Raw genomic sequence first — 20,426 nt, forward strand, 5'->3', positions numbered from 1 at the left:
TTATTTTGATGCTCAAATTGTCTACCATTTGATCTATTTCCCTGTAAGGGTTGTGTGATACAAAGCTATGATCTTTACCACGTTTGGAGGTCTCTCTTCCTTTCTCCCTCCTTCCTTTCCTTCTTTCCCTTTCTCCCCGCCTCCTGATCTCCTCTCTCCTTTCTTTCTCCCTCTTCCTCTCCCTCTCTCCTGCACTGCAGGCCTGACAAAGCCTTCACCACCCGGAAATCAGTTCACAAATGCCTTCGAATGGAGACTGAAGACTTTGAGGAAGGGTCCTTCATAACATGACACATTATCAGTAATTTTTTAGGAGTTGCCTGGGGTATCTTACTTTTCCTTAGGTATAATTTGTCAGCCAAGCCACGGTCTCTTCTATTTTCTTCAGAGGAAGCATTTTATAATCAGGTAAACAATAATAATCAGGTGTTCTGTGGATATTAGGAAGTCTTTCTCACGAGCCACTCCAGTTTTTGCTCAATGGGCTCAGGAATAAAATGGCTACAGAGACAAGGATAGCAGTCAGGTATGGGCTCAACACCTTGTTCCTCCACTTACCATGCTTCACCTGGCTGAGGGTGTCCAGTTTGCCAGTAGCAGCAAAAGTGACCAACGTAAGCCTCTGAAATGGTATCCATTCTTTGAGGGGACCTATCAGCTACCTCGTAGAAGACTGATAAGACCTCCTTGGTGACAGTAGATAATCTTTACTGTAACAGACACTGGATTAGATTTTCTTTTCCTGTCCACTATGGTTTTACTTTTCCAGCATCATCCATTAGTGGATGGTATCATTAAGACATTACACATCTGTCAAGACATGACATTCAGCTTTGTATCTTTGTCTCTCACTTTACTGAGAGACAAGGGAATAGGTTCATTTCTATGGGATATAGGTGATTCTATATACCTACCTCATCATCCAGGTGAAGCTAACCCTATAGTGGGATGGAATGGCACATTAAACACTGTTATGGCACCAGCCAAGATTAAACATGACCAGTATATGCAGATCTGGGTCTTGCTCTCCAGGCTTCTTGTTCATTTGGTGAACTATAAAATAAATTCCATTTCTGCTTAACTGAACTAATTTGTTTCTACTGCTTACAAAAGTATCTAGACTAATATATATATGCTTACCCTGCCTCCCCTCTACCTCACCACTCTCCATCTTAGCAATTACCTGTCCTAGTCCTTTAGTCTTATCTTGATAATACCTGATCATAACTGATACTGTGATTTTTAAAGGCCGATAAATGTGAGGTGTTATATCTTGAAGGCAGTTCATAAATCTTTTCACCTCCAAGGATTCTTTTTATCATTTTTCTTAGACACACCATATTCCAATGTTGTCACAAATTTGCATTTATCATCTATTTCTCCACTAAGTAATCAGTGACATTTTCTGAACAGCATGATATGCATTGTTACAGTGATATGTTAGTTAAAAGCAAAGCACATTAATGTCTTAGCCTGTGCATTACGGCTTTATTAAAGGTAAAATTACATGGTAGGCTTTTCAAATCATTGAAAATAATATGTAAAATATCATATTTTTTTTTGTGGACACTTGAGAGGATCCCCACTTATACTAAAATTTCAAAAACTGACTTTAAGAAATATAAAATAACCAAAAGACCAAACTTTATAGACACTGTTCTACTTCCCAAAAGTGGTAAGTGGTAAGTACTCTTCCATAGTAAAATACTGAATAAAATACTGAGTTTTTTTTTTTGTAACCAAAAGTCTAAAAAACATGTTTCTTTGGATGGGAAAAAATGGTTTAAAAAATAGGAGAAAGCATTTATCTGGCCTATTTTTTAATCCAGTTCAGTCTGGAGCATTCCCAGTCTGAACAAAAAGGGTATAGGAGAAATATTTCAGATTCTTTATTATTGTGGAGGCAGAAAGGGTGGAGATAAATAAGTAGCATTCATTCCCTCTTGTCTGCTAAGGGCTGAGATTTCTTGTATAGGTGTATGTGTGTGTAGTTGAAAGGCCACTAACATTCACTGAGTTTACAGTGTCTTTTCACTGGGATTCACTGTCCTTCCCTCACCCCACTATATTTGTGAGCATGTTTAAGGTCCAGGGTAACTTAAGAATGTGAAGGCTAAGTTAGACAAATAGGGTTCCAAATTGCTAATGGGCCACTTTCTAATCTGGACACTGAATAAGTAATAGTTGATGATAATGAATGTGATAGTTTTAATTGCTTAACAGTAAGGGGATGGGTTAGTGTACTGAACCAATATTAGATGAACTTGTTAGTATTTGCCCTTACAGGAAATGCAGCCTGTCACTTTTAATGCTCATAGCAAGTGAAAACCAGAGCACAATAAATGCAGGCACCTGCAGAATTCTCAGAAACTTGGAGCATCGATTTTGGTGAAGGAAAACCAAAGGAGAACCTTATGTTAATTCTGTCCTATCACAATTACCTGTTTGTATTCTTTCAAGATCACTCTGAAATGCTACAAGAGTAGCATCCAGAAAAATAATATCTGAATGGCAAAGTCCTTTCTCAAACTTTTTCCCAACTTTTCAGTATTTAGGTTTTCAAACTTAAAAAAGCTGAATAGTAGAATGAACACCTGTATATCTTCCACTTAAAATTAACAGTTGTTAAGACTTTGCTACATTTGCTCTACCTACCTGTTTATAGATATTTATTTTAGCAATTTGAAATTAAGCTGCAGATATCCATACTTCATCTGTAAATACTTTAACATGTATCTCTTTTATACTAAGGACATTCTCTGTATGACTGAAAGTAGCTATTTTTAATAGTAATAGTAACCTTCTAACACAGGGTCAGCAAACTGTGGCCTGTAGACCAAATCCAGCCAGCTGCCTGATTTTGTAAATAAGGTTTTATAGAAACACAGTCATGCCCATTCATTTACATACTGTCTGTGGCTGCTTTTGTGCTACACCAGAGTTGAGTAAGTAGTTGGCACAGAGACCATACTACACGCAAGCAGTATAATAACCTAACTCTACTTGTTTGGTTAATTTCACAAGTTTGAATAAACTGTGAGATAACCTACAGTACAGACCTGGGTACAGGTACTTGCCCTAGCTCTGACAACACACTAGAGATGGAAACTTGAGAATAAAAATGTTACTTCTAAGACTTTTTGTGATTGTTAAATAAAATAATGCAGGTGAAAGGTTGTCATCCAAACCTGTAGAGAATTTTTGTAAGAATTTATCTGAGCCAAACTGACATGTGCCTGAGAGCAAGAGCTCAAATGTTCCTGAGAATAACAGTTTTGCACTTTCTTTTATGCATCTGAAATTAAGGAGATGTAAGGAAGAGTAGAGAATGCAAGGCAAGGATTGGATTGCAGGATAGTTAACACAATTATGTGCTCTCTGGAGGGTTACCACCCCCTTCCAGGGGTATTCTGGCATTTCGAAGGTGTGTTAACCTAGATGCACAAAAACAATGGCCAGAGCTGGCTTAAAACTTTTCACTTAAGAAGTTACAGGCCTGGAGCTGGTTAAAATGGCATAGCTGATAAGAGGCTTTGTTCACTCCTCTGTGACCAAATCAAAGTTGTGACAGAAACAAAGAGCAAGCAGCAAGGAAAGTCACCTGGGATCTAGACGAACAGCAGCACTACAAGTAGGAAAAGAAAGAATTAATCAGTCTGCAACTAGAAGGTAGGAGGGCGTGGCTGCCCGGTGTGCAGCAGCGGCAATTGGCAGTGCAGACGCCTCTTAAAGGGAGCATGTCCGCTAGCGGACTTTCAGTGACAGACCTGCTTGCTCTGAACAGGGCCGGATCAGTTGCTCAGGGGGCACCAGGGACTTACAGGGGAATAGTGAGTTGTCAGAGTGAGAGCCAAAGGTGAGGCTTTCTCCTGGACAGAAGTACTGGTGGTATCCATTGTTCGAGCCCTCCCCGCTCCTAGTGTGAGGACACAGTGCCACCATAGCTGAGACATCATCAAACTGGATAATAGAGGTTGCTCAGCCCAGAATATTCCCTGAAACTCTGCCTCCCCTAACTCGTGGCTCCACCTAAGCCACATCCAGGTGTGTCCTCGACGAGTCAGGTACTTCTTGCCGAGCAGTGCCAAGACTCAACTGGTGGCAGCTGGCCTCGTTTTCTGGCGTGGTTTCTTGAGGCAACTGTAAGCACAGCATCTGTGGATTGCTTGCTGAATCTTAACAGGTGGCTCCGAGGGGCACAGGCTGGGGCTAAACTTGGCCTGCAGCTGAACCCCTCTCAGGACTGTGCCACTGGACACCTACCACACAAAGCCACACTAGTAAGACTGGCAGACGTAGCTTTTCTTAGTACACAGAAACAGACAGAGAAAGGCAGCCAAAATGGGAAGACAAAGAAGCAGAAACCATATAAGAGAACAGAACAGAGATCCAGGAATAATGGAGTCAAGCAATCTAACAGATGCAGAGTTCAAAACACTGGTTATAAAGATGCTCAATGAACTTATGAGAAGGGTAGATGAACTCAGTGAGAACTTCAACAAAGAGATAAAAAACATAAAAATGGAAATGGAAATTGTAAAAGAGAACCAGTCAGAAATGAGATGAAGAGTATATTAGATGGAATAAACAGAGTGGATAAAGAAGAGGATCGAATCACCAATATAGAGGATGGAGAAGCCAAGGACACACAATAGGAATGGCAAGAAAAAAAAAAGCCAAGACTATAATAGTAATAATTTAAAGAGCCTATGGGACACTATTAATGTGCTGGCTGAAAAATTACTGCTTGGCTATCACCCGTGGGAACATAACGCTCTAACAATAAGCTTTCTGCTTCTGTACCCCTGCTTGCACAACTGACCTGTGGGGTGACAGCTGGTAAAAAGAAGAAAGATAGACTTGTGTGTTCAAACAGGATGGAGAATAAGGGTTTAGAGCTTAAAAACTCTGTACCTCTACATTTCAGGGCTGCTTAATTTGGGGTCTGCGTACCCCTGGCAGACCCAGCTGGCTGAATAAAGAGTGTGCTTCCTATAACTCACTGATTTCTGGTGGTCCGTGTGTCTATCGGGGGCTGGCGGCTACAACATTAAATGTAAAAATATCCGTGTCATAGGGGTACCTGAAGGAAAACAAGATGTTGAAGAGCTATTTGAAGAAATAATGAAGGAAAACTTCCCTCATCTGGTGAAGGAAATAGACATACAACTCCAAGAAGCACAGAAAGTCCCAAGAAAGAGGAACTCAAAGAGGCCCACAGCAAGACACAGCATAATTAAAATGCCAAAGGTTAAATACAAAGAAAGAATATTAAAAGCAGCAGGGGTAAAGCAGTTAGTTACCTACAAGGGCACACCCATAAGACTGGCAGCTGATTTCTCAAAAGAAACTATGCAGGACAGAAGGGCTTGGCACAAAATATTCGATGTGATGAAAACCCAAGATCTATAACAAAGAATACTTTATCCAGCAAAGCTATCAGTTAGAGTTGAAGGACAGATAAAGATCTTCCCAGACAAAAATAAGCTAAAAGAATTTATCAACACCAAGCCAGTATTACAGGAAATGTTGGAAGGACTTAAGAAAAAACATGTACCAAAAACAGGAATAAAGAATGGTAATAACTACATTCCTATCAATAAGTACCTCAAATGAAAAAGAATTAAGTGCTCCAACCAAAAGACAAAGTTGCTGAATGGATAAGAAAACAAGACCCTGACATATGCTGCCTACAAGAGACTCACTTCAGATGAAAAGACACACACAGACTAAAAGCAAGGGGATGGAAAAAGATATTGCCTTGATAGACCTAGAGGGTATGGCATTGAATCAAATGGGTCGGATAAAGACAAATATCACATGATCTCACGTACATGTGTAATCTAAAGAACAAAATAAACAAAAATGACAACAAAAGTGTAAACTCACATAGAGAATGAGGGATACTAGATGGGAGGGGGGTTGATGGGAAAAAAAGGCAAAGGGAGTAAGAGGTACTAATGGTTATTCGCACAATAAACATGGAAATATAGAGTGTAGAATGGGGAAGACGGTTAATAATGTAATAAATATATAAGGAGGAAGAAGGGTACTAAGAAAAAAGAGTTCATATCAGCATTGTTAGTAATTGAAAACAAACCAAATATCCATTGACAGGTGAATGTATATGTTATATTAACACAGTGGGACATTACATAGCAGTGAAAATGATGAACTACGGCTCCGCACAACAACATAGATGAATCTTAGAAACATAATATCGAGCTTCAGAAGCAACGTGCAGAAAATGTCATAAGATATATTAATTTCTGGAAGTTCTAAAAAGAAATAAATAATACATTGTTTAAGAAAATATATAGACCAAACAAAACTGTTAAAATAGATATGAAAACGGTAACATTCAGGTTAGCGTTTTCTTCCTCTGGAGAGGGAAATGAGAATAGGGTAGAAAAGGAGTGGCTCAGGTATGTGCAAAGGTATTAGTGACCAGGTAAACTTCTGAGTTTAAGGCTATCTGTTTTAACTGTTTCATTACACACAGACACTTTTTGAGCAAATATTATTTAAAAATTTAAAAAAGAAAAACTTTGATTTAGTAAACAAGACTACTATTAAAATGCCAATTTTAAGGAACAAAATATTCAGTGAAATTTTATTCAAATCTGCATCTCTCGTTATTTCCAAAGTGTTCTGATGCTTAGGATGAGAAAAGAATGTCTTAAAGTTTTTTGGGTAAGCCACTCTGCATCCCTCCAGCTATGCATCCTTTTTAAAAAAAATCTCATTACAGAAACATTACACATTAATTATATAAAATGTGATTACAGAAAAGAAGATATTAAAATCACTTGTAATCTCATCACCAAAAAAAAAAAAAAAAGTTACAGGCTTGGGGCGGGACCACCATGACCTGCCCAGTTAGAAATTTATGATCAGATCATCCCATGAGGTTACTTTCCATGGAACCCGCCCCCCCCATCCCCTTCTATTTTTATTTGCACTATGGAGCACAGCTCCTGGTACACTTCAGTTATCCACCTTTTTTTTCTTTTTTTTTTTGGCTCCTCTTCCTACTGACCTCCAGGGCACCATGACAGCAAAAATAGCTTATCTACTGGGCTAATTTTACTTTTTTTTATTTTTGGTGGTGGTGGTGGGCACTTTCTGTACCTAGTATTTTGAGTGACCTGTCGCAGGACTCTAATGTTCCCAACAAAAAGATTTTTAAAATTAAAACCGTTTATTGGTCTCTTTGCAAATTCGGCTTACAAGTCGACAGCAACAGGGCCATTAAAAGAGGTGAGTTGGACTAGCCGGCTTGGAGCGCCGCCGTTCTCTTGAAGGACCCTTAACTTGGGCGGGGACAGGGGAGTGCACGCAGCAGCTTGAGCCCCGGCGGAACTGACAGCGGAGAGTACAGCTGGAGGCTAAGGCACCGGGGTCCTCCCCTTTCCCCCAGAGCCCCACTTTCTGGTAGAGATGACAGCAGCACTAAGACCATGGTCTACCCGCCGCCGCCTCTTCTCGCCACTCCTCCCGCTTCACCCTGAGCTGGCTTCTCCAATTCCCGCTGAGAACAACAATCTTCAGTTTCTCAGTCTACAGCTGGGAGCGACAGAGTAACGTAGCGCGGAGAGGTTGAAGCCAGAACCACCGGCAAACCTTACTGCTCCACCGCTGGTCTAATTAGCGGTACCTATAGCAACCGGCGGCGGCCCTTCCCTTGTTGCCTCGCCTCTTCCGCTTGCAATTTGCTTCCGCTTCCGGTCCCGGAATCCCGGCTGGGCCTTGTAGAGCTTTGCATTGTGGGAACTCCTTCTTTTCTCCCTCCCGGCCATCTTGGCGGCTGCTGTTGGTGAGTGGGCTCCACCATCCCGAGCTTTAGGCAGCAGCTGGAGCCTCGCAGGTTGCCGTTTGGACCTCTGGGTTGTAAACTTCCTGTCCCTTCTTCTGTATGTTTTAGGTTGGGGGCCGTCCCGCATCTAAGGCAGGAAGATGGTGGCCGCAAAGAAGACGGTGAGTGAAGCGGGGCAGGGCAGGAAGCCGTTTCACGTGGAGAGATGAGTCTGGCCGGGGCGGGTAGATCTGAGCTCACTGGGGAATCAGCATGTCACTGGCATTTAGGGTGTCCTAAAAGGAGCCCGTGACGTCTTTTCAATGACTTGGGACGCTCGATTTCGAAGGTTTTATAAAAAGGGCCCGGCTTCCAGCTGGATCCAGTTTTGAAGTGGTCACATACAAGGCCTTCATGAAGGTCCATGTTAAATGTTTGCTTTGTAGAAAAAGTCCCTGGAGTCTATCAACTCTAGGCTCCAACTTGTTATGAAAAGTGGAAAGTACGTATTGGGGTACAAGCAGACTCTGAAAATGATCAGACAAGGCAAAGCGAAACTGGTCATCCTCGCCAACAACTGTCCAGCCTTGAGGTAGGTAATCGAAAGAACCTGAAGTGTGTGTCCTGCAAATTCATCGTAAACGAATATCCAGATTGTAAACTTGTAATATGGGTTGCATGAACTCGATTTTATGTAAATTCGTTTTAAAGCGAACACTTGCGGAATGATACACGATTGCTACTGTGGTGTTTGCATCTTGATCCCCCTTTCCCTCCCAGTCATGCTTTCTCCTTGTGTAAGCTAATCTTAGGGGAGAAATTTGGCAAAAGGGGTAAAAAGCAAGGTGGAGGGAAGCACAGAAATGTAATTTGTTTTTCCATGTGTTTTATTTCCTGCCTTTGGTCATTCTTTCAGCTTTGAGATGCTTTAAAAGTTCTACATTGTATGAATTTGTTTTAGTGTGGAAAGGCTAGATAAAGTTCAGGCTGACCAATGGAGTTGCAGGCCATCATAGAATCACCTAGTTCATCCTGTGTCAATTCTCTGAGCCAATTTTTGCTTGATTTATTTTTTATTATTATTATTTTTTTAGGCGAAGCAACCCTTGGTAGATCTCACAGATTGCAAGGACTTTGTCAGTTTACAATCCCTTATTTTTTATTTTTTACGCCTATAGCACCTGGTCTTCCTAGCTGGTCTCCCATCCAAGTACTAACCAGGCCCGACCCTGCCTAGCTGCTGAGATCAGACGGGATTAGGCTTGTTCAGGGTGGCATGACCGTAGATTTGATTGTTTTAAAATTGAACTTAGTGGGAATTGTAAACAAGTTAAACTTATGTATTGCAGAATATAAGCCATAGTATCAGCCCCAGCCCACACTGATTTTCTATGATATGCATAATCTCAGCATTTTATAGCATGTCGGTACTTACAGAGTGCTGTCTCTATCCCATCCCATAATTAGGTCTTATTTCAACCTGTCTTTCAAGCCTACATTCTATAGCAGTGCTTCTCAAACAAGAATGTCCACACAGTAACATGAGTGAGCTTGTTAAAAAGGTTCTGATTTTGAGTCTCAGTTGGGGCCTGAGATACTGCATTTCTAACAAGCACCTTGTAACACTACTGTTGGTCTATGGATCTGCACTTTGAGTAGTGGGAAATTTCTGTTAGAACTCCGTTCAAGTTTTTAAAACCATTAATAGCTATCTACTCAATTGACAAGAATGTTAACTCAGTGTAAGAAATATCACCCCCCGCTCTGTCCCCGCCCCGTCTAGGATTCAGAGCATCAGAGGGTGAGAAATGGACTATCTTTTAAAGATAACGTGGTTTCGAATTCTGGATTCTGCACTTATTCTGCACCTCAGTTTCTTCATTAGTTAAAAAAAAAAAGGAGTACTTAATACATTATGGGAATTATGTGAAGTGTCTGGCATGTAGTAAATGCTAAGTAAATAATGGTTTTATTTTGCATCCTACCCTCTTCTCCACGAGCATAGATACTGTGTTAAACATAGGTGTTAAGTAGATACTTGCTGATTATCTCATCTCTTGTAAGGGATCCAAGGAAAGAATGGTTTCTACTAATGTAATTTTTAAGAGTAATAACTGGCTTAGTTACTTTGGAAGGCCTCACCAACATTAAAACTAATGAGAGAATAGTAACATTTAGTTTGTCACTGGTATTGCATTCATTTATTTGCCTTTTTTTTGGGTTCCCAAAGGAAATCTGAAATAGAGTACTACGCCATGTTGGCTAAGACTGGTGTTCATCACTACAGTGGCAATAATATTGAATTGGGCACAGCGTGTGGAAAATATTACAGAGTATGCACACTGGCTATCATTGATCCAGGTATGCTTTTTAAATCATATTTTCCCCCTTTACAATGTAATGTATGTAGCTGGTATATAGATGTCTTTGGTTCTTGAGTTCAGATGGTGAGAATTTGTATATATCAAGGGATATCCTGTAGTTCTGTTTCATAGAGAATTGATAATGAATGTCAGTCCATTGGCTTTGTTATAAGTGAATTTTTTAAAAATTTGAGATCATGGATTTCGTTTGATGAAACACCTAAGAAATAATGACTTAGGACCTTGGTAAAAGGTGAAATTATAAAAGAATAATCAGGTGAAATGGAGGAAAGTAATCTTTACTGGCTGCTTGAGAAACAGAAGAGTTAAATTGGTTGAAAAAGAAATGCCTACAAATACAGTTGCCTCTTGAACAACACAGGTTTGATCTGCACAGGTCCACTCATACATGTAGTTTTTTCCCTGGGTTTCACATCCATGGATTTACCAACGATGGACCAAAGACAGTATTTTTGATTTGTGATTGGGAATCCATGTATGCAGGAGGCCGACTTAAGTTACCCGGGTCAGTGCTCCTGATTCCTTAGTTGTCCAATGAATCACACATCTCATTTTGAACTTAGGAATTTTGAATTAATTCATAAAAGATTGCGAATATTCTCGCTGTTCTGATTTCATAATAATCAGGGCAGGCTAAACATTCGCTATATTAAGAACCATGCATGTGTCCCCAGACCTAGTTCTTTTCCTAGGTCTGGTTTTATAAATGCTGGTGATAGACCAAGTGTAATTTATATGATACATCTTAAGTGGGAAATGGTCTGACTCTAGGTGACTTCGATCAGCCTCAAGAAATGACAGTACAGCCAGTGAAATAACTTGAAGATAACCACTGCTAATTGCCATTAAATGAATTGTAAAAATATTATTGTTTTATTTTCTAGGTGATTCTGATATCATTAGAAGCATGCCAGAACAGACTGGTGAAAAGTAAATCATGCAATTTTTCTTTAATAAAATGGGGCAGAGCTTGTTTTAAAAACTGCGTTTGTTTCGGTTATTTTTATATATTTTTGTTTCAATACACTTTGATTATACAGGTGGTGGCAAGACTTTTGGATTAAGAGCTGTACATCCCAATTTCCATTTTCCCATTTTTGTAAAGGGTGTGCACTGAGTTCCTTTCTTGTACTGGAAATTTTCATAATTCCAATCTCAGAACATAGTTGGCATTTTATAGTTGAATGTGTTTGAGGGGCAGGCAACAAGGTTCAAAACCCCGAATTTAACCAGAGTTGCAGTTTATAGTCCAGTTTAAATCTCATAAATCTGAGTAGCAGAGAGGAATAAATGAAATATATTCCCTCCTACCCTGAATTTTGTCACTGAATATTGCATCTCCCAAATATGTCCTACGGAGTCCTTTTCCTACATCTGTTAATATTCAGAGGAATTAATTTAAGGGAAATTATTGATTTACATATATTGTGGTTTACAGATTTGAATGGTGCTGGTAGGCTATACCCTACACAGTCTGTGCTCAAGCTCTAAGGGAAGTTGCAGAAGTATCAGAAATGACAGTGTCTTTTGGACTTAAGAATCAGCTTGGTCAAGAGGTTTTTGGTGGTAGATGAGAGGAGATGAGGATGTTTTCAATATATCAGGAAAGTCAAATGTTGCTGAACTTGGAGTCAGAAGACTCCCTCTTATAGCTAATTAACAAGGGTGAGTGAGATTCCCAGTTTCACAAGTGAGGGAATTGGTCTCTTTCAGGTTAACATTTCATGATTTTAGTTTGTGTCTGAAGTTAGTCTGAGCTTATGGATGTAATTCGGAGAGTGTAGCTGTTAACAGGAGTAGAGCTTTACTGGTGGTTCAGTTACTCAATATTTCTCAGTTTGAGAGCACTAACATTATTCAGTGGGACAGTTCTTTGTTGTGGAGGGATGTGGATATTACAGGATATTTTTCATTTCTGGTTTTCCTTCCATGTCATTCTATGAGAACACCTCTAAATGTCACCCCACGTTTTCAAATTAACATCTGGTTAAGAGCTAGAGTTACAAGAAATTTATAAATGTTCTAAGGTGCTCATATTTACATATCCAGACACTGGTGTGCCCAACGGAGTTTAAAATGGTGGAAGTCATTTTCCTTGATAAGAATTGCTTGGTCAGACTACTGCTGGTCTCAATGCTATTAGTCTTTTTCTATGGTTCAAAATGTTTCAGTCTTGTTTAAGGAAATTCATATATTTTATAATTTTCCTCCTACTTGGTCAGTTTCTCCTTTCACATCGACCTAGCCCTGCTCTTTGGGTTCTTTGTCCTCCAGGTTGACTAGTTTCAATTTAATTTTTTGAGGGGCATTGACCCGAAGAATACAATATCGTAGGTGCTGGCATACCAGTTCTTTGCAATGCTTCTGTCGCATGACTTTGTGGCTCCAGGTATTTTGGAATGATGGATTTTAGAAAATAATTGCTTTCTAGGGCCTTCTTCTAGGTAGTGAGAATATGCAATAAGATCATTTGGCTTTTACCTTTTTATATGTGCTTTTTTGTGCACTCACCGTTGTTTCAGCGAGAAAGGACCTTAAAGTTCAGAGAAAGGAGTTTAAAACTAGTAGATAGGAAACACCTCACTCATTCTGGTCGGAGGCAGCTGTGGTGACGTGCCATTAAAGTGCTGCCAGAATTAGAAAATGCCACTAGTCAAGAAGATCTAGGAAGGTCTCAGATATTTTAAAATATTCCCTACTTTCATTTAATTACAATGAAAGTAATGTGTTTGGGTAGAAAGCTGTATGTAGGGGACTGCAGGAAGTCCCAGCCAATTGGGTTTAATCCATACCTGTACTGAGAGGAAAGCTCCAAAGAAGAGGTTGTATGTTGTGGAGTATGTTCATTGCAATCTAAATGGTGTGGCAGGAACAAAAGGTCTAAAGAGGAGAAACTTCAGGCTGGTCATGAATGCAGTTAGTTGGAGCTTCTGGAACATGGTCATCTGGTTCTGGTTCGTGGAAAATGGTTCTCTTTGATCTTCTGTCTTGCAATTCATTCCCAGTTATACCTTAGACTTGCCGCTCCTGCTTGCAGGGGCATCTGGTTTCCCTCCTCCCCCTGCTTTTCAGGTCACCCCAACATCCACTTCCAGTCTAGATCAGGTGTCTCTGAGTTACCAGAGAACCTTTTTTATGGCATTAATCATATCTGTCTCATTAAACTAAGGTCCCAGAGGATAGAGACTCAACATTTTCAACTTTATATCATTTATTATGTGACTAACATATGATAAACTAAAAAATACCAGAATAAATAATGACTTTTAGGGCTTAAACATTTATTTTTCATTGATAGACTTGTGACTTTCTAGTCCAGAATTTTTTCATTTTGATAGGTTTTGAACATCTTGTACATTTCCTATTATTTAATGTATTACCTCCTACTTGGTTTGCTTCAGAAGATAATTTAGGAGTGGAAATCTGCCCAAGTACTTTCTTCACGTGAGCAAAGAATTCACTCAACATATCCTTATGTGTTACCATATTAGTGTCAGGTGCTGCTGAAGAATAAAAACTAGCTAGTATTGAGCATTTCAAATGTTAGATTTAAAGTAGTTAAAGTAGTATGCATGTTAACCCATTTAATCCTCCTGACAATCCGTTGAGGTAGTACTATTAGTCCCATTTGTCAGGATCAGGGCTTGGAAAGCTCACACAATCAGCTGGAATACAGAAACCTTAATACCTGAGACGTACAGATAGCAAAATAAGGAAAATGGAGAAATATTTCAAATGTTAGACAATCTTTAAAGATCTTGGATTATTCTGTAAATTAGATGAATTGGTTGGAGGCCTTTGTTTCCCTTGAACATATTTTTCTTACCAAGTGTTTAAAAGCTTAAAAAAAACAAAAAACAAAATGGGAGCAGGGGCAGTCTACAGCCACTAGAGGGAGCCAGAACTCAACAAAGTGAAGCTAATTGAGCTAATCGGAAGCAATGCCTGAAGGATGATTACATCTCCAAAGGTAATGCCACCCCAAATCAATAATTTACTTCCTAATGAAAATATGCTTTGGAGATCAAGTGGATGACTCATAAAAATGAAGGTTTAGTACTTTTTGAATCACAACTAAAAGTTGTGATACTTGGAAAGAATCAGACACAAGGCTTAGATGTTCTCCCCACGTACCACACTGCCCTTTGAGAGGACATTCTGATGAAAACACTTGTCTTGAAATATTTAAACATAAGCTTATTCAAGGTATTTTGTAAGGCATTTGGCCCCAAAAATCCATGGGAAGGATGTCATTTTGGGTGTCCATTTTATAACGAAGCTGCCACCGGTAGTGTTTTCTTGCTGCTCTAGGTGCCATGAACTGATACCTTGACTCTTGATCTTGTCTCTATTCCCACTTTATTTTCCCAGGGACAACCACTATTGTGTGTATCCTTCCAGAACATTTCTTAAATGTACATATTTGTGTGTCTAAACAACTAGTAATGTTTGTGGGTTTTTTTAATGTACAGGAATGGTATACTAAATATACCCTGCCATTGGCTTCTTAAACATTTTTCAGTTTAACCACACATACATGCAGCTTTAGTGTATTGCTTTAAAAAATGTCTAGTATTTCTGAGATATATGCCACAATTCATTAGTTATCCTTATGATTAGGTTATTTCTAACTTGTTACTTTTATACACTCTAGTAACATTCTTGTATAGGTCATATACATGCTAAAATGCAATGGCTACAGCATAGGGTTGTGTACATTTTCAGTTTTACTATGCACTGATTACTCTCCAAAGAGACTATCCATTTGCTTTCTCACTCGCAGTGTACAAAAGCCCCAGATTTCCACCTCCTCACCAACACATGTTATAGTCAGACATACTAATTTTTGCCAAACTATTGTTTTAACCTGCATTTTCCTGATTACCAGTGAAATTCAACATTTTTTCATATGTATATTGGCTTTATCTCATGTATCTTTAAGTCAAACAATTATACACAGGCTACCATTCTCTGAAGTAGTGAATTTTAATATTGTATAAAAAAAAATCCAACTTGTTATACAAGTCCATGTCCTATGATTTTATGCATACGTCCATATACATATATCAAGGTAAAGTCCAATACAAAAAAATAGCTTTTCCTATGGCCAGTGTTCTACAGAAGTAAGACCTTGCAAACTATTTCGTAGTCAGATGAGATTGCAACACTAAGGAGAGGCAGAAGCAAATCTTGGCCATTATGTTACAGAGTATCTTTGCCTAGCTTATTCTCACTTGGTAAACTTTAGGATTCTGAAAGATTCTTTTTCTCATTAAATTTATACAAGTTAGTGTCTACTTTTTGCCCTTGTTCTATAGCAAACCAGCTTTCTCAGTACTAATTATATTTTACTTTACAACCTTACAGAATTAATGATAGGCTGAGCTTTAGGGCTCTGAACTGCTTTCATTTTAATTGATGATACAATGACGTACAAATACAGAGTATTTTGAATCTTCATCTGTATCTCAGGCGATTTTCCAGGGCTTCCATTCTCTGTGTCATTTCTTCTAGTAAATCTCATATTAAGGAAGATGAACCTGAACTGTATTATTTTTATTTACATTCAAATATAACTTGATTTATCTACATAAAAATTTGTTCTAAAAAAATAAGGCTTTGTTTTTTTCCCTTTCTGTTAAGTATTTTAAAACCCTGACTTGTAAATTTACAGTAACTAATTTAGCACGTGCTACCAAGATAATCATTTTTCAGGTTAAATACTTTTTAAATATCGATGTGCAGATGGTTCAGTTCAAATTCTTTTTAATTTTTAATTCTAGTCACACCTCTGTTGCTTATAAATTAGTTTGCCAAAGCACACCTCTATGAGCCAGAATTGATAGGTGGGAATGTGGTAAAGAGAAGAAAACAGGGCTTTGGAAACTAAGACATCAGTTTTCACCCATGCCAGATATGGCCAAAGGGTAGCAACCTGGAAGACTTCCAACCTATGCTTTTATATATTAAAACTTTCTTAGTCTCCTATGAAGTAGACCCTCAGAACTGAGGTGGGAAAATGAAGAGGAAGGAGCATTAGAAGCAGCACTTGTCTTCCACGCTTGCAGGCTCCTTAATACCCTCCACCTGCCCCCCTGGTGGCAGAATGAGAGCCCAGATTCATTATTTATATTAACCACTGTCAGATTATTTTTCTTAGGGGAACACATTTTCAGTTTTCAGAAGGGAATTGGTATATGCTGTTCCTTAGTATATAAACCCACTGGCACAGAGATGGCTGAGAATTAAACCATTTATTTGCCTATCGACTAGTTGATGCATGTTGTGTTAGATATCTGCCAACTTTAGTAAGCTGACTATAATCTTAAATTCAGAGCAGTTGGCAGGCTGTTCAGTGTGTAAAAGCACTAAATTCTTATTTCTCCATTATCCCAAAGCATTCCTTTTATTTGTAATATTGTTTTAATGAATCATTGGAGCCTGCTGTTCCCTCAGTGAAATGTTTCATCTTAAGAGTGCTGATATGAAAGATCTTTGCTGCCAAACCAAAAAGAAAAAGAAAAACTGTATCCCATTCCTCTAGAAACTAAACACTGACCAAATGAGGCTACAGTATGTCTTGGGGCCAAAGAAAAGGTTTGGAGTTTAGATGGAGTTTGAAACCTCTTCATTCTAAAACATTCTTTGCCCATACATACTATACCTTTGGTATACTTAAGACCCGTATATGTCCTCCATTTTCTGCCAGCAGAGAGAGAGTTAATTAAATATGTTTTTCTTCTTTACTTTGCATACTGACTGGCTGACTGGCCTTATTGCTAAATCCTCTAGAAGAGCAGACGGCAACTAAGTGTTTGCCCCTGGCCACTAAGCTTGGCTTGCCCTTGGCTCTCAAACAGCTATCAGGCTGTTTAAGAAAAACCACCTCTCCTGGAGTTCACTATTCTTGACTTTATGGAAGCGATTTCATTTGATATACCCCTACATACAGTATTTGTGACATTTTATAATATTCTTTCCATTCCATTCCATACAGAAGCATAATACTAGAAAAGGATATAGCGTTGTGTTAATTTTCTTACTTCTTCATTTGCAAGGTTCTGGAACATTATAAGGTTTTCACATTTGCATTGATCAGGTTTTTCTTCCAAAGGACTTCCTGAGAAAGCAGGTGGAAAGTGTTTATCTCTATGATCCACTAGACTTCCCAGATGCATAATAATAGGACTGAATCAGCATATGGAGGAAACCATAATGAAAGAAATGGTCAACTTTCTGTGCAGCCAGATCCAGCAAATCCCAGGAAAGGGCTTCCAGCACTGGAAGTGGCCTTGATCGTGGTGGGTTGGGGGAAGACTGCTCCAGTGTCTTTTAGTTTTTCAGTTCTCATTTTACTTAAGTTCTTCTCTTTTCCCCATCCTATTTCCTACTTCCTCCTTTCCTTTCCCCCTTTATACTGAGTTTGTTGGCTAGCTGAGAGGCTGGTATTTAGTCAACTTTCAGAAAATTTTACTGATAATTACCTGAAGGTTTTGCCGTATGGAAAAGTTTTTGTGTAGACCGTGAAAGACTGTCTTCTTCAAACAGATATCTGTGTTGCACTGCAAAATTAGAACAGGAAAGTAGGTCTCGGATATTTATGGTAACTGGCTCAGATTCTGTAAAGAGAAAGAAAACTGAAGTCAAAGCTGCTTAACACGTTGTGGTATAAAACAGCCATCAGCTGTCAAAGTAAGGTGCTTGGTATTCCTAGCAAGTGGTACACTACCTGGGTACATACATACTGTGGCAATAAGACTCAGCGGAAAGGCTATTACCACATACGGCGTAAGATGTGGAGTATATGTTTCCTATCCAATAGAGAGGCAGAAGCCATAGCATAATTCAAATCTGACTTTGACTTCTTTACAACTTTTGTCTGGAGGGAAACCATGGTGGAAGCATCCTCCGAAGGATCTAAAAACACTGCTTTTTAAAATTTACCTGTTGGCTGGTGGACCCTCTTGGGCAATTCCCCTGCTGGGGAGTCCTGACTTCCACTGGAGTCTTCCAGCGCTGAGAGGAAAAAAATGAGCAAAAGGAGTGAGAGTTGTCTGCATGCACACGTGTTCTTTAGGAAACTAGTCCCAGACCAACTCCTTACCTGCCATAACCCAGGGCATTTCGGTTTTACTTGTCAACACCACAGATTCAAAAAGCAATTGGTTACCAGATAATCCAAGAGCACTCTAGGGCAGTTCCCTCTAATAAGGAAACCCTGGGCCCCTGAGGTGTATCTTAAGAATGCTCCCAAAATACCATGTCTAGAAGGTAGAGTGAAGAAAAAAGTTTAAGTTGCCTAAAAATTAAGCTGCAGTGGCAGCGGCTCCACTTGAGGCATTTTAACTTGAACGCAACAGCCTGGAGGCAAAAACGTTATCTACTTTGATTAGAAATCTGAAAGGCTTCCTCCCAGGTCTCCCTTCCTCGCATTGTTTTTTTCCCTTAGAAGAGTAAGACACATCACTTAGACTGGGATTTTATTGGTGACTGAATCTGGGACATGAGTAAAAGGAAAAATGGACAGAACTGCTATATGTCAGCATGCCTTACGTATGAAGCAATTAGTGAACTGGAGAAAAGCATAGAGACCTTTTGTCATAACAAAATCTAAATTCAGAAGGGCAGTTTAATATTCTGTAAGCAGATGTCGTCCATGCGGGGAGGCATTCTTTAAGTTTTAAGCAGTGGGCTTGAAAGGATTACCATCCCTTTCTACTCCAATTACAGGCCTATCGTGAAATTACATGTCAGCTCTCTTCATTTATATAATGGTTGTTTCTTAGTTAAATGATCATTTCCATAGGGCTTTTTGGAGGATTAAGTGTGCTGGTGTTGTCACAACACTTATCACGCTGCTCAGCACAGAGCAAGCGCTCAAGCAGTGTTGGCCGTTCACATTTGTCTTCGCTCTCCCCTCTTCTACTTTCTGCGCTTAGTGTTTCCAGGTGTCACTGGTTCTGCACACAGGCACTTCTTGGAGCATTTTGAAGGAATAGGTTGAGAATTTCTCATTCAAGGGTTTGTGCTGCCCTGTTTGCTAGGATCTCTCCTCGACACAGCTATAGTACCTTCACATATGCCTTTCTTTAGTTTTTCACTTATCTCGCCCATTGTGCTGAAGTCTTCCGCATAGAAGAGATGCTTCTTTGTGGGCTCAGAGGCAATCTCCTGCAGTTCTTCCTCAATGGCTTTTCCTACGCCGACCGCATACATGGTTATACCTACGGTGCAGAGCAAATTAACAAGTAGTTAGAGTTGTGTTCTCACAGTCTGGAAGTATGTACGGTGCCCAAAGCCAGCTAGATGTTAAGTGGTGTGATTTGAGGGGTCCAGATCAGCCTCCCTTTATTTTTTCTCCATTTTTTATTTGGTCCTATGAGCAAAAGGGAGCGATTCAAGAGAGAGGAAGGTGAGATGTCTGGAGAGTTATGGAGCCAGACCACCAGCCTCCTGCTCAGCTCTGGGCTCGGTCTTAACAAATCTTAACTTTTTCCTGAATTAGCCTTGTGGATAAAGTCAGGACGGGCACTATCTTAAGGCTTACGAAATGGGAATCTCTTCTGAGAGAAGTCTAAGAAGCAGGTAAGGTTATGACCTTATAAACTAATTTCTACTTCTCAAAGGTACAGGATGAGAACCTTAAGTGACCTGGGCGAGGTGAAACTGCATTCTGCCCACCCCTCTTGGGAGGACAAAGCCTTGTGAGAAGTGCTAAGCTGAAGAGGGGAACCTACAGACCACTGGAAACCCCAAAGTCAGAAAAAAGAACCAACCCAAGTATCAACCTTAGAAAGCAAAAGGGATGTGAGATTGCTCCAAAAGCTTTTCTAAACAGAATTAGTCTTAGACTCCCTTCCCCAGATACTTTTCTTTAACAGTAAAACAGTAAGAACTTCAGTTTTTGATTTTCAGTATTTTTCAGCACTGATATTCTGGCTAATTCTTTGACCAGATTTTTTAAAAATACACATAAAAATGGCTCTCTAAGCCAAGGGCAAGAGTTAGGCCTCATTCTAAGTCTGTGTAACGTCAGTAGCCAAGTTCAGCATATTTGTCTGGGAGCCCAGTGGCTTTATGCGCAACTTCCTAAAAAGGAGAACTATTTTAAGATTGTGTTTGCTATGCATAGGAGTAATTAAATTCATTAGAGGATGTCACTTGAGATAAATTTGTTGATTCAATAACCAAATAAACATCTGTTTCTCCTGCCTTTAGGTGATTCACGTAAATGTGAGTTGGGGAAA

General features: G+C 39.5%; 2 protein-coding genes, 1 non-coding gene and 1 pseudogene across 5 annotated transcripts in view; 2 read left to right on the top strand and 2 right to left on the bottom strand.

The window, feature by feature from the left end:
• The first annotated feature begins 7,707 nt into the window (after positions 1-7,707).
• On the top strand, positions 7,708-11,164 carry RPL30 (ribosomal protein L30). Its single transcript, XM_006916659.3, has 5 exons — positions 7,708-7,816; positions 7,925-7,977; positions 8,242-8,387; positions 10,026-10,156; positions 11,064-11,164. The coding sequence occupies exons 2-5, from the start codon at positions 7,957-7,959 to the stop codon at positions 11,111-11,113; spliced, it is 348 nt and encodes a 115-aa protein (XP_006916721.1). The 5' UTR covers positions 7,708-7,816; positions 7,925-7,956; the 3' UTR covers positions 11,114-11,164.
• LOC112483631 lies at positions 8,965-9,083 on the bottom strand (annotated as a pseudogene).
• Positions 10,768-10,900, top strand: LOC112483740. The gene has a single exon (XR_003047738.1). It is a non-coding gene; the product is annotated as a small nucleolar RNA SNORA72 (small nucleolar RNA).
• A 3,982-nt stretch (positions 11,165-15,146) lies between the features above and the next one.
• Positions 15,147-20,426, bottom strand: part of MATN2 (matrilin 2) — a 132,219-nt gene continuing 126,939 nt past the window's right edge. The window contains exons 15-19 of one of the 3 annotated variants that reach the window (XM_006916660.2): positions 19,251-19,403; positions 18,124-18,195; positions 17,664-17,741; positions 17,201-17,299; positions 15,147-15,692 (exon numbers count right to left, since the gene is read on the bottom strand). In XM_006916660.2, coding sequence (XP_006916722.1) covers positions 15,637-15,692; positions 17,201-17,299; positions 17,664-17,741; positions 18,124-18,195; positions 19,251-19,403 — 458 coding nt within the window. In that variant the 3' untranslated portion in view covers positions 15,147-15,636. Of the gene's footprint in view, positions 17,300-17,663; positions 17,799-18,123; positions 18,196-19,250; positions 19,404-20,426 lie in introns of all 3 variants that reach the window. The other 2 variants (XM_015592967.1, XM_025050139.1) reach the window with 2 other exon arrangements.

Source organism: Pteropus alecto, unplaced genomic scaffold (assembly GCF_000325575.1).
Source record: "Pteropus alecto unplaced genomic scaffold, ASM32557v1 scaffold164, whole genome shotgun sequence".
NCBI lineage: Eukaryota > Metazoa > Chordata > Mammalia > Chiroptera > Pteropodidae > Pteropus > Pteropus alecto.